This window comes from Scleropages formosus, chromosome 8 (genome assembly GCF_900964775.1).
Source record: "Scleropages formosus chromosome 8, fSclFor1.1, whole genome shotgun sequence".
Classification (NCBI taxonomy): Eukaryota; Metazoa; Chordata; class Actinopteri; order Osteoglossiformes; family Osteoglossidae; genus Scleropages; species Scleropages formosus.
In genome coordinates this window covers 17,096,078-17,109,250 of record NC_041813.1, presented here as the reverse complement: position 1 = coordinate 17,109,250, position 13,173 = coordinate 17,096,078, and the positions used below count along the sequence as shown (strand labels likewise).

General features: G+C 43.4%; 2 protein-coding genes across 3 annotated transcripts; one reads left to right on the top strand and one right to left on the bottom strand.

Annotated features, from left to right (window-relative positions):
• Positions 1 to 3,280: 3,280 nt before the first annotated feature.
• atp5pd (ATP synthase peripheral stalk subunit d) lies at positions 3,281 to 7,076 on the bottom strand. Of its 2 annotated transcripts, none has more exons than XM_029254355.1 (6): positions 6,999 to 7,076; positions 4,822 to 4,954; positions 4,351 to 4,447; positions 3,801 to 3,872; positions 3,614 to 3,676; positions 3,281 to 3,484 (listed from the first exon to the last, which is right to left on the bottom strand). In XM_029254355.1, exons 2-6 carry the CDS (start codon positions 4,941 to 4,943, stop codon positions 3,353 to 3,355), a joined length of 486 nt encoding a protein of 161 aa, XP_029110188.1. In that variant the 5' UTR covers positions 4,944 to 4,954; positions 6,999 to 7,076; the 3' UTR covers positions 3,281 to 3,352. The 2 variants fall into 2 exon arrangements, with proteins under 2 accessions (XP_029110188.1, XP_029110187.1); XM_029254354.1 differs by lacking the exon at positions 6,999 to 7,076 and adding an exon at positions 5,977 to 6,055.
• Positions 7,077 to 7,708: 632 nt separating this feature from the next.
• On the top strand, positions 7,709 to 12,612 carry kctd2 (potassium channel tetramerization domain containing 2). The gene is made up of 6 exons (XM_029254449.1): positions 7,709 to 8,127; positions 9,169 to 9,277; positions 9,385 to 9,476; positions 9,660 to 9,755; positions 9,859 to 9,984; positions 10,967 to 12,612. The coding sequence occupies exons 1-6, from the start codon at positions 7,798 to 7,800 to the stop codon at positions 10,994 to 10,996; spliced, it is 783 nt and encodes a 260-aa protein (XP_029110282.1). The 5' UTR covers positions 7,709 to 7,797; the 3' UTR covers positions 10,997 to 12,612.
• Positions 12,613 to 13,173: the final 561 nt, after the last annotated feature.

The following is a 13,173-nucleotide window of genomic DNA, read 5'->3' as shown; positions in this document are numbered from 1 at the left end:
TGTGTCTTTCTATATTTATTTTAAGCAACAAACAGCAATGATGCAGAACATGATACAACCATATCAAGAAGAGAAAAGAACAACATTGGAGGTACATATTATTACACAAACACAATATGAAAAATTGTAAACAGAGTAAAGAAGGATGAGGTATGCCTCATTTTCATGTTTATACAGTTTGAAATGACTTACAAATAGACTTTTACATTTATTTTAGTGTTCAACTCTTCCCTGGTCATTTTACTTTTTGTATGTAGTAAAGTTCCAATACGATAATTAAGTCAGTTACCAAAGATTTTTTTAATTATCTTCAATGGAACTAAAGTTTATCATCACATTCATTTCTTTAATATTTTTATCAATGTTTTTCTCTTTTTTAATAAGACTGCAGTTCAGTCCAAAGAGTTTTTACCAGTGGTCATAACCAAAATAATTGTTACATGGTTTCAGGGCTACTTTCACAAAAAGGGCATTTATTAGCTGTATTCATCTTAAATTGTTGCACAGCAACGGTCTTTACCAGGTAGATTGGATGGAGTAACTTTTATGAAATCTTAAGCTTATTAGTTATACATTATCTATTGATTTATTGATACTCCTTGTGGACGAATCTGTTCCTAGTCCTTCAGAAATAATAACAGCTTTCTCTTTCTTTCAGCATGAGGTTGTCACCACACCTTATGTTACTGCTTATTGGAATAACTTTGTTTGGAACATCCCTTGGAAAAACGTTTGGCTGCTGCCTCACAAATACTTTGTAGAAAATAAGGTTAAGTAAATCACCTTTATAATTAGAAATAAAATGTATTCTGCAAAACATTTTCTCTGAAAATTCAAGAATGGTATAGGTGCAAATTGTTCTTTTTTGTCAGGTGCAGCAGAGACTGTGCCCCACCTTTCCTGGCACTGTTCTTACGCTAAAAAGCCGTGGTAAAATGAAACTGAGTTCATTGTTAATAAACAGTATAAGGATTTTTTTCTTTGCTTTATGAATATGTGCCGTTCGGATTCCTACGTTATGATCGAAGCAATGTGAAACAGGCATGTATCAACAATTATCTCAGCCAAACATTATATACAAAGGTTCAAATTTGCTTACAAAACCCCTCTTCTCTGTTTTAAAAGAATTTGAACAGTACATAAAAACCATCTTCATTCTGTTCCCCTCCGGCGCGGCAGGTGGCGCTCTATCATTTCCCAACTTAACTGTCTCCTCCTAATTTGCCGAAGAAGAAGGTGGTCGACGAAGCAATATCAGACGTTAAAAGTATTACAGATGTCAATAAATTTGACAAAAGATATTGGCGCTGTGAACTCCAGTATAAGAACATTATTTTAAGCCTCGTCAGATAATAATATGCTACAGTTATTCGATATGCAGGTCTATTACATTTCATTTCAATTGAATTGAATTGAACACTTGTCATTGCTGCAGTGCAATATAACGAAATTATTTACTAAGTTCTTCACACAGCCATATAAAACAACAATATAAAACGCAAACATTTAAGTATAAAAATCGAAAATTAAACAATTTACATTTATTCATTTAGGAGACACTTTTCGCCAGTGACTACATCTCAGAGAAAACTTATAAATTCAAAAATCACAAAACAAAACACAAAAAAAAAACAAGATAATACACTAGACCAGTAAGACAGTAGGAGAAAACAACATTATGAAACACAAACACTTAAGTGTAAAAATAGAAAATTAAATAATTTAAACAAAATAATGCAGCAGAACAGTGAGACAGTAGGACAGACAATAAAGACAAAGAAATAAAAGACAGACCATAAAGTGCGTGTGTAGTTGCATGTTTATGCATGTATTTGGGGGGTAAAATCTGGCAGTATTCAGCTGTTGTATTGCTCTAGGGAAGAAGCTGTTTTTTATACTAGTGGTATGCGGGTGAACTATCCTGTATCACCTGCCAGACAGGAGCAGTTTAAAGAGGTGGTGTGTAGGGTGAGTGGAGTCCCTGATAATTTTGGAGACTCTGCTGTGACATCTGGACAGATGAACGTCTTCGACTGCTGGTAATACAGCAATACTATACTGCCAGAAGGTTAAAAAAAAAAAACTCTGAAATCTTCCAGAGGTGACTCAGGTAGGATAACCCAGATGTTTTTCAAGAGTGAATTCCTGTGCTGGAATTGGACTGTCAGCATGAGAGATTCTTCACTATACCACACTACCAACTGTACTGTGGTGTGAGCAGGTAAACGATGCAACATTGTAGTTTTTCTTCCAGTATTTCCACATGCTGAGTGAGACACCAAAGCATTAAAATACCTTGCATTTCTCACCTTATATGCCTTTAATACTGTGTGATTGAGACATAGGTGGTCCAAGGAGGGGAAAACCTTACCTTCACATCATCTAAATTTGACAGGTGTTTTCTTCCATCTTAATAAAAATCAGGATTGGGTATGTTTTTGTAATTTAACAGTTATACTTGGTAACTGCCATATTTGATATAATGTGGTAGTACAATTGTTTGCTGGTTCACTTTTTGTCACAGAAGCAAACATCTTCTTCAGGAAGTTCTAATGAATTATGGATTTGCGGTTGTCAGTACAACTTGTAAACTTCCAACTAACTGTTCCCAATATGATTGAACCCCTCAATGACATCCAGTCCAAAAACAGGTCATTGTTTCCCAGCTCTCTGCCATGTATGGCTGCTGGTGACTTGACATATGCTCAAGAACTGGGTGTCAGGAAAGATAGGAAGAAATTTGTTTATCATCAATAACCACTTGTCCATTGTCCTAGTGGTCCAGAGCCTATCTCAGAAACATAAGTTGTAAAGTAGGTAGACCTTGCATGGGACGCCACTCCACCATACAGCAATCAAAATGCACTTAATCACTTACATATACTAGGAAATTTAGTTACCAGTTCACCTGAAAACACTTTTTGGCTGTGGAGAACCTGAGCATCCCCGACTGAACAGAGGGAGAAAAAAAATCCAGACTGGATTTGAACCCACACATAAGAGCTGTGACATACTAGCGCTACCCCCCCCCCCCCCATGTCAAACTGGGATGACATAGTTGAACGCTAAAGTATAGAATGCCGAGTATAACAAAAGCACTAAAAATAAAGCTGGCAACTTGGAATTTTGTAACTGTTGTAAGCTACATAAAGCTGCATGTTTTCCACAGCTGCTCCTGTATTTCCTCTATAACCTCTGTAAGAGGCTGTTAATGGTGAACAAATCTGACAACATTCAGCCATCTTTGAGGAAACTAATTTCCAACAGATTACACAAGAAAGACTGTACAATAACTTTATTGAGAAACGTGATGTAGACAGATCAATATGTTGGGCAGCTAAGATTCAGCCAATTACAGCTCAGAAATGGGCCTGTGCGGCCAGTATGGGTATTTCTCTTTGTCCAGCTTGGTCTCAGGGAACAATTCATTCATATCGTCGATAGTCATCTGGTCATAGGGAATCATGTTCTTGAACTTCTCGAGCTAGAGCCATAAATAGAGGGAAGAAGTTAGTTTACAACCATTTTCAACAATCAACATACAACTTATCGCAATCTTGTTAACATGTATCACAACAGGTGTATGTTTTTGTGAGACTAAATGCAGGGTTACCTCCTTCTCGTACTGGGTGATACGAGCCTTGGAGGCCTCCACGTGGGCTGCAGCACTTTTGTTCTTGGAAAAAACAAAAGTAAGAACAATTGAACAGCTATTCGGAGTCTGTCCACGTCCACAGGGACTGCAGTAGTCACATTTCAACCGATAATCAGGTTGAACAAAGAGGGTCTCATCCACTCACTGCTTCCTGCTCCTGGAGGTCGATACTGGCCGTCTGCGTGTCCACAGGCTGGGGCACTTTTAAGGCGTTAAACTAAGGGGAGAATGAAGGTATGTCACTTGAGACATTTGTGGCAGTGGTCAGAGGCCTGCTGAAGACTGACAGAGCATGAATGCACAAAAAGACAGCACCAAGGTCAAAACAGCATACCTATACATGTACACACACAACTCTAATGGCGTAAACTTGGCCAAGAATCACTGCATTTGATCACTTCTAGCAGAAGACCTCTAACAGGGACAGATGGCAGAACAGCATTAACAAGAGTCCCAACCTCTCTCCCCACTCCTGCCATAGTATACTTGAATAAAGTAATTACTCCTTATACTTCTAGTTAAAATATCCAGCTGGATAAATGGGTCAAAAAAAAAAAAAAAAACAAATCACTTCAGATAAATAAATTAATAATAAACAATGTGTTGCACTTTAAAAAGTGTTACAAGTACATATAAGACTGAAAACAAAACAAAGGGCTGGACACATGGACAATTAATCAGGACTCAGACCTTACCTTCTTCTCAAACTCATCCACCATTCCTGCCTTGGCCACCGCACTCCTGTAGTAGCTCCAGTCGATCGAAGGGGGCTTCTCGGGCAATGAAGCGAGCCTGTGAAATCAAAATCCATTCCATTTATTTCTATTCCAAAGGTCTTAGAAAACCACAACCAGATGCTGAGTTTTCAGAATTGCTAGTATTTTCTGCTGGCTTCTGCTCTGGAATTTAAACACATTAGCAAAATCTATCTTTGTTTGGTCCAGTAATTATGTCAGGTTCTTTCTGCATTATATTCTCACAGCAATTACAACACCTCATCAGTACAACTTCACCTGATGAACTCAGTGTATCTGTCAGCTAGTTATTTGAATTCACATGTATTAAGCAGAAGAGCACTGTTTCTCCTGACTGGACTTCCTCCACTCTTGGAGTGACAGCCTGTTCCAGAAATTGACATTTTTCTTAAAAATAGACAGAGAACTCACTTGGCAGCAATGGCATCACTACGTGTCTTCAGGTTATTGAACATGTTCCTCTGGTTGGGTGGCACCCTCTCAGCAAAGGCCATCCAGTCAATGGCCTTCAGGGCTGCGCGGCGACCTGCCATCTTTCTTGGTGCTGTCAAGAGAAAGAGGGTGAGGCAGGGAAAAAAAAAATAAAAAATACATTACCAAACAGCCTTTTTTTCTATACAAACACAAAGAATACTAATACAAAATTAGCACTGAACAAAACACATATAAAGCACAACAAATATGAAACATATCAACAAACAATACTATAGCTTCAAGAGTGTCATTTTAGTTTTGACAAATTAACAGTAAAGGACATGGAAATGTAAACAAATGTTGTTGGTTCAAGCCCCTGTTAGCCTTTATCAATGACAATGTACCATACTTAACAGTACATTGCAGTAAAATAACCCAGCTATACAAATACCCAGACAAGCCAAGGCCAAGGGAGTCAAGGTTATTTCACCCCTTGTAATCTGGTTCTCACCCTTCAAGATTTTGAATAGAAATGGGCTGAACTGCACGGGTCCATTTTATAAGACTTCTAACACTTAAGCATATTTTAGGCATTTCGAATTTTCAATGAATGTCCAGTTTTTCTGTACAGGAAATCAATCAGCAAGTGAAAGACTACTGGAAGTCAGTGCATAAGTTTTTGGCAGTTGAATATCAATGGTCCTTTTAATAATATGCAAAATGTGCAGCTTTAAAAAAAATCATACAGTTAGAGAACGAGCAGTTTTGCTGTCGAACATGATTAACAACCTCTGACAACCGGGAATGGGAAGGCCTCGACGGTACAAAACTCGAATAGCTCGTTTGCCTCAGCACATCTTTACTGAAAAATACGCATGCGCTAATCATGTAGCTACTGAGCTCAAAGAGATCATCTAAGAACGGTATTGCGTGAATAGTTACAATAAAAGCCAGTGGACCGCTCGTCACGAAGCCGGTTTTTAGGGTTTAACACAAGGTCAGACTCAGATTGAGTCAAGAAGAGTTTCCATTCTAATTAGCGAATGCAAATTAACTGTAGTAGTAAAAAAAATAAGCAGCGCAAACTATGAATAATTCAACAGAAATACCTTATAAATCCATATCATAAAAGAGAGCCAAAGAACCACTTACTTCTGTATGATTCCGCTTAAGCTAGACAGAAGGACGTTGACGAAAAGTAACCGACAAATAGGGTGCACGAAATATATTCTGCCACCTGGTGTACAGGAGTGTAAATGCACTTTTGACCGTTTCTAGCCGGAAACGGAAGTTTCTACTACTGTAAATTCTTTGGGAAATGTAGTGCTCCTACACTGTAACGCTTTGGTGAAAACTTCAGAAGTTAAACTATGAAAATAGTCGTGTTTACAAGTCATTCTTACTGTGGTGCTATTATGCGTATTGGTGTCTCGATTGCTGCAAGGAGGACAACAAACAAGTTTGCTTAATTTCATTTCTTATTGTTAGCCAAATTTCTGACTAAAGCAATCTAATTAGAAGTCAGGCTTTACAACATTTTCAAATGAAATAAAATACTGCATTATTACTCTCAAGGACTCATTTACATTACATTTATTCACTTAGCAGACGCTTTTCTCCGAAGTAACTTACAGTGGATGCTATTAGTAATAGTGTTACTATCCCACACACCTAGGTGACTTAACACTGTTAGATACGCTACTTATGGGTCACCCATCCCACAGCAGTGGAACACACTCTTTCTGTCACTCTTATACTTTGGGGGAACCTGAATAACATGTCTTTGGATTGTGAGAGAAAACCCACGCAGACAGCGGAAGAACATGCAAACTCCACACAGACTGAGCTCGAACCTACGTTCTCTCGCACCAGCCAGGCGCTCTAAGATAACGTTGCTCCTCGCTGTGCCACCGTCCCGCCCGCCTGATTAAGCTCAACTCAACTCAACTAATTAAAGCTGTTACACTCTAACTCATTCAATATTTTCATTTAAATTGCAACCGGTTTTTTTTTTTTTTTTTTTTTTTTTTTTTAACTGTTCTCTTCTTGTTTTTGGTCATTTGTTTCATTGCCTCAGAGCAGGGGTGGCGCGGCGAGCTTGGCCAGGTTCCGCTCTCTGTTGAGTCTGAGGTTCAGTCCCGCTTGGGATGCCCTGTAACGGAGTGGCGTCCTACCCTGCGTGCACCCCCCGCGCTACCAAGCCAGGCTCCGGCTCACCGCGACCCCTCTTGGGACAGGCGTATGTTGTATTGTATTTTTTTAAGAAAAAAAAAGAGTGATTAGAGTTCAGGACACGTAGATGCTGCCCCCTGGTGTACTAATGGGGAGTCAATTTTGACACTTTAAACCGGAAATGGAGATTGTAGCGCCCCGTATAAACATGGTGTAATGAAGCCCAAAAAGAGGGAAACAAACGAATGAAATATTTCATCTACTTTTATTTATTAATGTTACAATGGAGACGGCTTATAGTACACGCATAATATAAATAGTTTTAGACATCCATCTGTGTTGAAGATAAGAATTTTCAGAAAGTGATAATATTGCAGTTACTGAAAATATGAGATATTTGGAACACCGGCATAGCATTACAAACAGCCACCGGTATAAACATGTCAATGTAAAGTGACCCTCCTGCTCACGCGGGTGACCCGGAAGTTCCGCCTCTCCACTGTTTGTGTTTTATTAGTTAGCTAGGCGGCTAAAGCAGGCGGACCCCACGGCGCGGGAGCGACTCCTCGTTTCGCGGAATGAAAGCCTTCGGCGGGTCGGCTCGCGCTGGGGCGCTGCGTGCGTAGCTGCGCGGCTGCATTGCCGTTCGCAGTCGGAGTCGGCGCGATCTAGGAGTCCGGAGAGGCGCGAGGTGTCCTCTGCGCTGCTGCGCTGCTTGCGAGCGGCCGATCCAGTGTGCTGGGGGTCGCTGCTCGGGGGAGGCGCGCGGACGCGCATTTGAGCGCCACAGCAGGCATCGTCATGGCCGAGCTGCACATAGAGCCGAGCGGCACGGGCCCCATGGATCAGACTGAGGCCCGATCGCTGCGCCACGCGTCGCCCACCCTCGCGGTGCCCCCGCGGAGCGCCGTGTCCATCCCCGGGCTGGTGGCGCGGCCGACGTTCGGCTTCCCCGCGCGCGGCGGCAGCGCGAGCTCTCCGCCCGAGGCGCCGGAGAAGCCGGGCTCGCGCTGGGTCCGCCTCAACGTGGGCGGCACCTACTTCGTGACCACAAAGCAGACGTTATGCAGGGACCCCAAGTCGTTCCTGTACCGGCTGTGCCAGGACGACCCGGACCTGGACTCAGACAAGGTGCGCTGAGACTCGGACCCGGCGGGGACACACAGTCCGAACATGTTTGCGGAGAGTGTGGATATCATGACATTTAGACAAACACTCCGGTCCGGAGTAACCGATACGTCGTCAGAGAGAGAGAGTGATGCAGTGCGAGGTCGCGGTGGTCCACTGCCTTTCCCGCCCGGTAGCATAGGGTGTGTGTGGCAGGGGCTACACTCCATCGCAGGCCTCTCTCTCTTTCTCTCACACACATACAGTGTTGGTGTTATTTCAATGAATCATTGTTCAAGTGTACTACACAGCAATAGGTGGGATGCAAATTTGAATGGTGGTTCTTTGTTACTTTCTCATTTGATAAAAACTGCTTTAGACTAGCGGTTCTGAAAATGTGTGTGTGTGTGTGTGTGTGTGTGTGTGCGCTTTAGAGAAAATTTGGTTACTTAGCTATTTATCAGTCTCTGCAGCTGGAGAGCTTTTGTATTAATTCAGAGAAAGTACCTTACTCGAGGGTAGTACGGTAGAAGTGGGAGTCGAACCCAGGTCCTTCGGGTGGAAGGCAACACCCTAACCACTGTGCCACTAGTAAGTATTATTAACTGATATTTTGCTGACGCTTTTACCCCGGGTCACAAAGTGCAAGATACACCACGCTAAACTTCATACAATCGTATATGTACAACACACACACACACACACACACGTCTTTGGGCTGTGGGAGGAAAATCACAAACATGAAGAGAATGTGCAAACTGTAGAGAGGGAGAATGGGAATCAAACCCACATCCTTTTGCAGAGAGATGCCAGCACTAACCACTATGCCACCTGCTGCCATGATTAATTATCTTTCTGCATTGTTTGAATCATGCAGTGTGGAGGGTTCTGTTTGCATGTCTTATGAATCATTTTTTACCTGGCCAGAGGCACCACAGATGATGAATATAAATGCTGTACTTTTTGGTCGCCAGATGGGATTTATGTGCCACTGCACAAAGAGATCTGCCATGCCTTTGTCTTCCCTGACCCCAGGCATCTAAATGATCTGCCCTTGTATTGCAGGATGAAACGGGCGCTTACCTGATCGACAGGGACCCCACCTACTTTGGCCCAATCCTGAACTACTTGCGCCATGGCAAGCTGATCATAAATAAAGATCTGGCTGAGGAGGGTAAGGAAGGTGGAGTTGGGGGCATGTCAGCTGTCATGGGGGAATATGGCCTCTGTGCCCTAGCTGCCACCAGGCCCCTTTCTCACTAGTCTGATGATGTGTTGCAGGCGTGTTAGAAGAGGCGGAATTCTACAATATCGCCACGCTGGTGCGGTTGGTCAAGGAGAGGATTCGAGACAATGAGAACCGAACATCACAGGTGAGCAAGACGACCACGAGGTTACCATGTTCTCAGCGAGGTTCAGCTAGAGGAAAGTGAGGACAGTAGCAGGTCCTGTAGCATGAAGATTGCAGATACCCTGGGTATATGTGTGCTCTTTAATTACTGGTATAGTCAGCTGTAGACACACAATAGCACTCAAGTGCGTGTTGTGCCCTACAGGGTCCGGTGAAACATGTATATCGAGTGCTGCAGTGCCAGGAGGAGGAGCTCACCCAGATGGTCTCCACCATGTCTGACGGCTGGAAGTTTGAGCAGGTTAGCCCTTACTCCCCATCAGTGTTTCTCTGAAAGACTGTCTGTTTAGTAGGATTTTCTTTTTATTATAATTAACCTGTAAAATCTTTTCCTCAAACCTCAGCTCATTAGCATCGGCTCCTCCTATAACTATGGTAACGAGGACCAGGCAGAGTTCCTGTGCGTGGTGTCCCGGGAGCTCAACAACTCCACCAATGGCCTTGTGATTGAGCCCACTGAGAAAGCCAAGGTGAGATACTCACTTTTTTCGTTGAAACCGCAGAACTAAATCCAATTGAGGGTGAACAAAAGTGCATTTCAGAACAAAGAGATTTGAATACAGTTTCAAACTTTTCAGAGCACAGAGTTCTCTCTGATAGCACAATTTTTAAAGATATACATTGGCAATACAAAGATGATCACAAAAGATAAAGTGAAATAATGTATGTAGGTATTAAGAGATCAGCATAGATAGGGTGTGATAGATTTGGGTATGAGACTCCCCTTGAACGAAGGGAAGGATTCAGCAACCCTAAGGGGCAGAGGGAGCTCTTTCCATCACATCAGGGCCAAAACCACGGCCACACAAACTTTCAGTTTTGGACCCACTCAGAGTGGTGAATCGAGTGATCAGTGATGTTTGCTATCCTTCAGTAAAATATTTTTGTTTATGTTTAAGGAATTTTTAAAAAAAAAATATATAGTTCCCACAATGCGGTGGTGCAGTGGGTTGGACCGGGTCCCGCTCTCTGGTGGGTCTGGGGTTCAAGTCCCGCTTGGGGTGCTTTGTGACGGACTGGCGTCCCGTCCTGGGTGTGTCCCCTTCCCCTCCAGCCTTATGCCCTGTGTTGCCGGGTTAGGCTCCAGCTCCCCGCGACCCTGTATGGGACTAGCGGTTCAGACGGTGCGTGCGTGCGTGCGTGCGTGCGTGCGTGCGTGCGTGCGTGCGTGCGTGCATGTGTGTGGTTCCCACAAGCTGCCAAATGGGGGGTGCGGTGGTGCAGCAAGTTTGGCCAGGGCCTGCTCTCCGGTGGGTCTGGGGTTCAAGTCCTGCTCGGGGTGCCTTGTGACAGACTGGCATCCCGTCCTGGGTGTGTTCCCTGCCCCTCCAGCCCTACGTCGTGCGTTGCAGGGTTAGGCTCCGGCTCGCCACAACCCTGCTTGGGACAAGTGGCTTCAGCCTGTGTGTGTGTGCCTTTCGCTCTTCTGACGTGTACTTTTGACTCTCCCAGATTCTGCAAGAACGAGGGTCACGGATGTGAAGAGGTTTACAGTTTGGAGCTTCCCAGCACACGCGCACACTCACACTCCCCATCTCCCTCCGCAGAGGCGGAGGCGCCGTCATCACAGCACCACCCCCACTTTCGGAGACTTGCATAACAAGTCCCAACCACAACCCCGTCACTCCTTGTGCTTACAGGTGTTCAGTGCAGCCTCTTGAGATGCCGTTTTTCATCTTCAGTATTTGTAACTACTTCAGCAAGATGGCCAACAGGAAAAAAGGATGTCGTTAAATGGGTTCCTGATTTTGGGGGAACAAGATGTTTTGGCGCTGCGTTTGGTACTAATGGCGCCGATCACTTAACGAAGACGCAATGCAAAGAAGAAGCTTTTGGTCTCTGTTCTCCCTGGACCTCCCAAACTTTCCAGTGCCCCGTGCCTTTTCAGGCTCTCACGAGGAGGAGGCGCTACATTCTCAGTCACTGTCGTGGCTGGAACAGACAAAGGAGGAAACAAAGTAAAATCAGAGTTATGGTTCAACAGTGTCAAGCCCAGGCTCTGTTCTCTTCTCCACCGGTTGGCTTGTGGTCCCCTCTCGGGAGAGAATAACACGACTCGGACCATGACCTGGTTTGACCCTCTCCACCCACCCACGACGACAACTCGGTCACCCTCCCCAACCCTCTTACAGGAGCTTCTCACACTCTTCTTCGTGGTCACAGATTGAAACCATCAGGTATTGATGGATGTCTGAATACAGACTGGAATTTTAAGTAACATACATACTGTATGTATTTGGTGTATTTGTGTGTGCCCCTATGTTTCAGATCCACATTATGCAGAAAGTATGTGGGCACAGAGTGTCATAAGGAGCTTGTTTGTTCGCATCTACATTTTATTTCACAGAAAAGCATTTTCTTCCAGCGCACTTGAGGAATACGTTTTCCCCCATTTGAGTATCACAGCTAAACATTGATATGATAGCTTCCAGTAAGGAGATACAGCAGGCATTGTGTTTAAGTGTTCTTGTTTGTTTTTTAATTGTGGATTTTATTGCTGATCACTGTCATGTGAGATATTAGTTTGTTTTGCGCAGGCCATATTTCATGAAGTGTCTTAACGAGACGTATCTCTAAGAGTTGCCAGAGATTAATTTACTTCTGTGATGCTTGCAGCATCGGTACATATGATGTAATTTGTGCCCTCTGAACTCATTATGTCACCGAGGTTTAAACAACTAGAGATGCAATGTGATCAAAATGTCAAAAGTATATTCTCTTTTGCTGCTAGTCTCAGAAGTTCGAGGTGGTCAGCAAGGGCAGGTCAGGGTCTGGAGGGTTGGCAGCGCGTGCGTGACTGCCATCACAAGAGCAGTTCGAAAACCCACATCTATGTATAATTCCTGCCTTCCAATTGTATAATTACATGCTCATGTTGAATGCATCCTCAGTTTACCTAAATGGGGACATTTTTTTTTTTTTTTTTTTTTTCCCCTGTTGTAATCCTTACCTTTTGTCTTTTGCATTTCAACATGTTAGTAGACATATTTTCATAGGAGTGTTTTGTTCCAAAGGCTCGGTCGTTACTGTGCACTCCCAGGGTTATGTACTATACATGCCACAGGTAGCTGGCAGCTTCGTGGTTTTTCATGTTGGGAAGTGGGGTTTTTTTTTTTTTTTTGGGTTCCCTTTTTTAAGTAAAAATGTACCACTTGTAACTGTGGTATAAGTTATAGCATGAATACATAGAATGCATTATATGAGAAAGTTAGAATTTGGTTGGTTATTAGCTAACAGCAAAGCCACTGGTTCAGCAAAAATGTTATTTCTCCAAGCACTTAATGTTGGTTCTGGAGCTCCTAGAATGCACTTTATGACAGTGCAGCACTGATCCGCCATGTTCTGGCTGTGCTGTTGATGTGCTAGGACTGTTGTGGAGATCCTACGGCTTGCTCTGTTTTCAGATGACATTGTCCGTTCTGTGTGTCTCGGTGACTGCCTGCTGCTCCTGCCTCCAGCAAAGCTTGAAGAGAATGGGTGTGGACCGAAGACCACAAAATTTGGCCATTCTTACCCAGAGTACTTACGATTTTTTGGGGCGGGGCATTTTATACTGTTAATTGGTTGTCACCCTTGAACACTTGCAGTGTTGGGTGTTATAATATTCTGCCTTGCCATTTTGATCTTTTATATCTCCATGGTGCCTGTAGCCCACCGTG

Bases quoted from the DNA above. Each gene is read 5' to 3' on its own strand.
- atp5pd (XM_029254355.1), bottom strand. From the start codon at position 4,943: ATGGCAGGTCGCCGCGCAGCCCTGAAGGCCATTGACTGGATGGCCTTT. The intron at 4,448-4,821 runs GTGAGTTCTCTG...TTGATTTCACAG, and splicing joins AGTGATGCCATTGCTGCCAA to GCTCGCTTCATTGCCCGAGA. The intron at 3,873-4,350 runs GTAAGGTCTGAG...TTCTCCCCTTAG, and splicing joins TGGATGAGTTTGAGAAGAAG to TTTAACGCCTTAAAAGTGCC.
- kctd2 (XM_029254449.1), top strand. From the start codon at position 7,798: ATGGCCGAGCTGCACATAGAGCCGAGCGGCACGGGCCCCATGGATCAG. The intron at 9,278-9,384 runs GTAAGGAAGGTG...GATGTGTTGCAG, and splicing joins TAAAGATCTGGCTGAGGAGG to GCGTGTTAGAAGAGGCGGAA. The intron at 9,477-9,659 runs GTGAGCAAGACG...TGTGCCCTACAG, and splicing joins ATGAGAACCGAACATCACAG to GGTCCGGTGAAACATGTATA.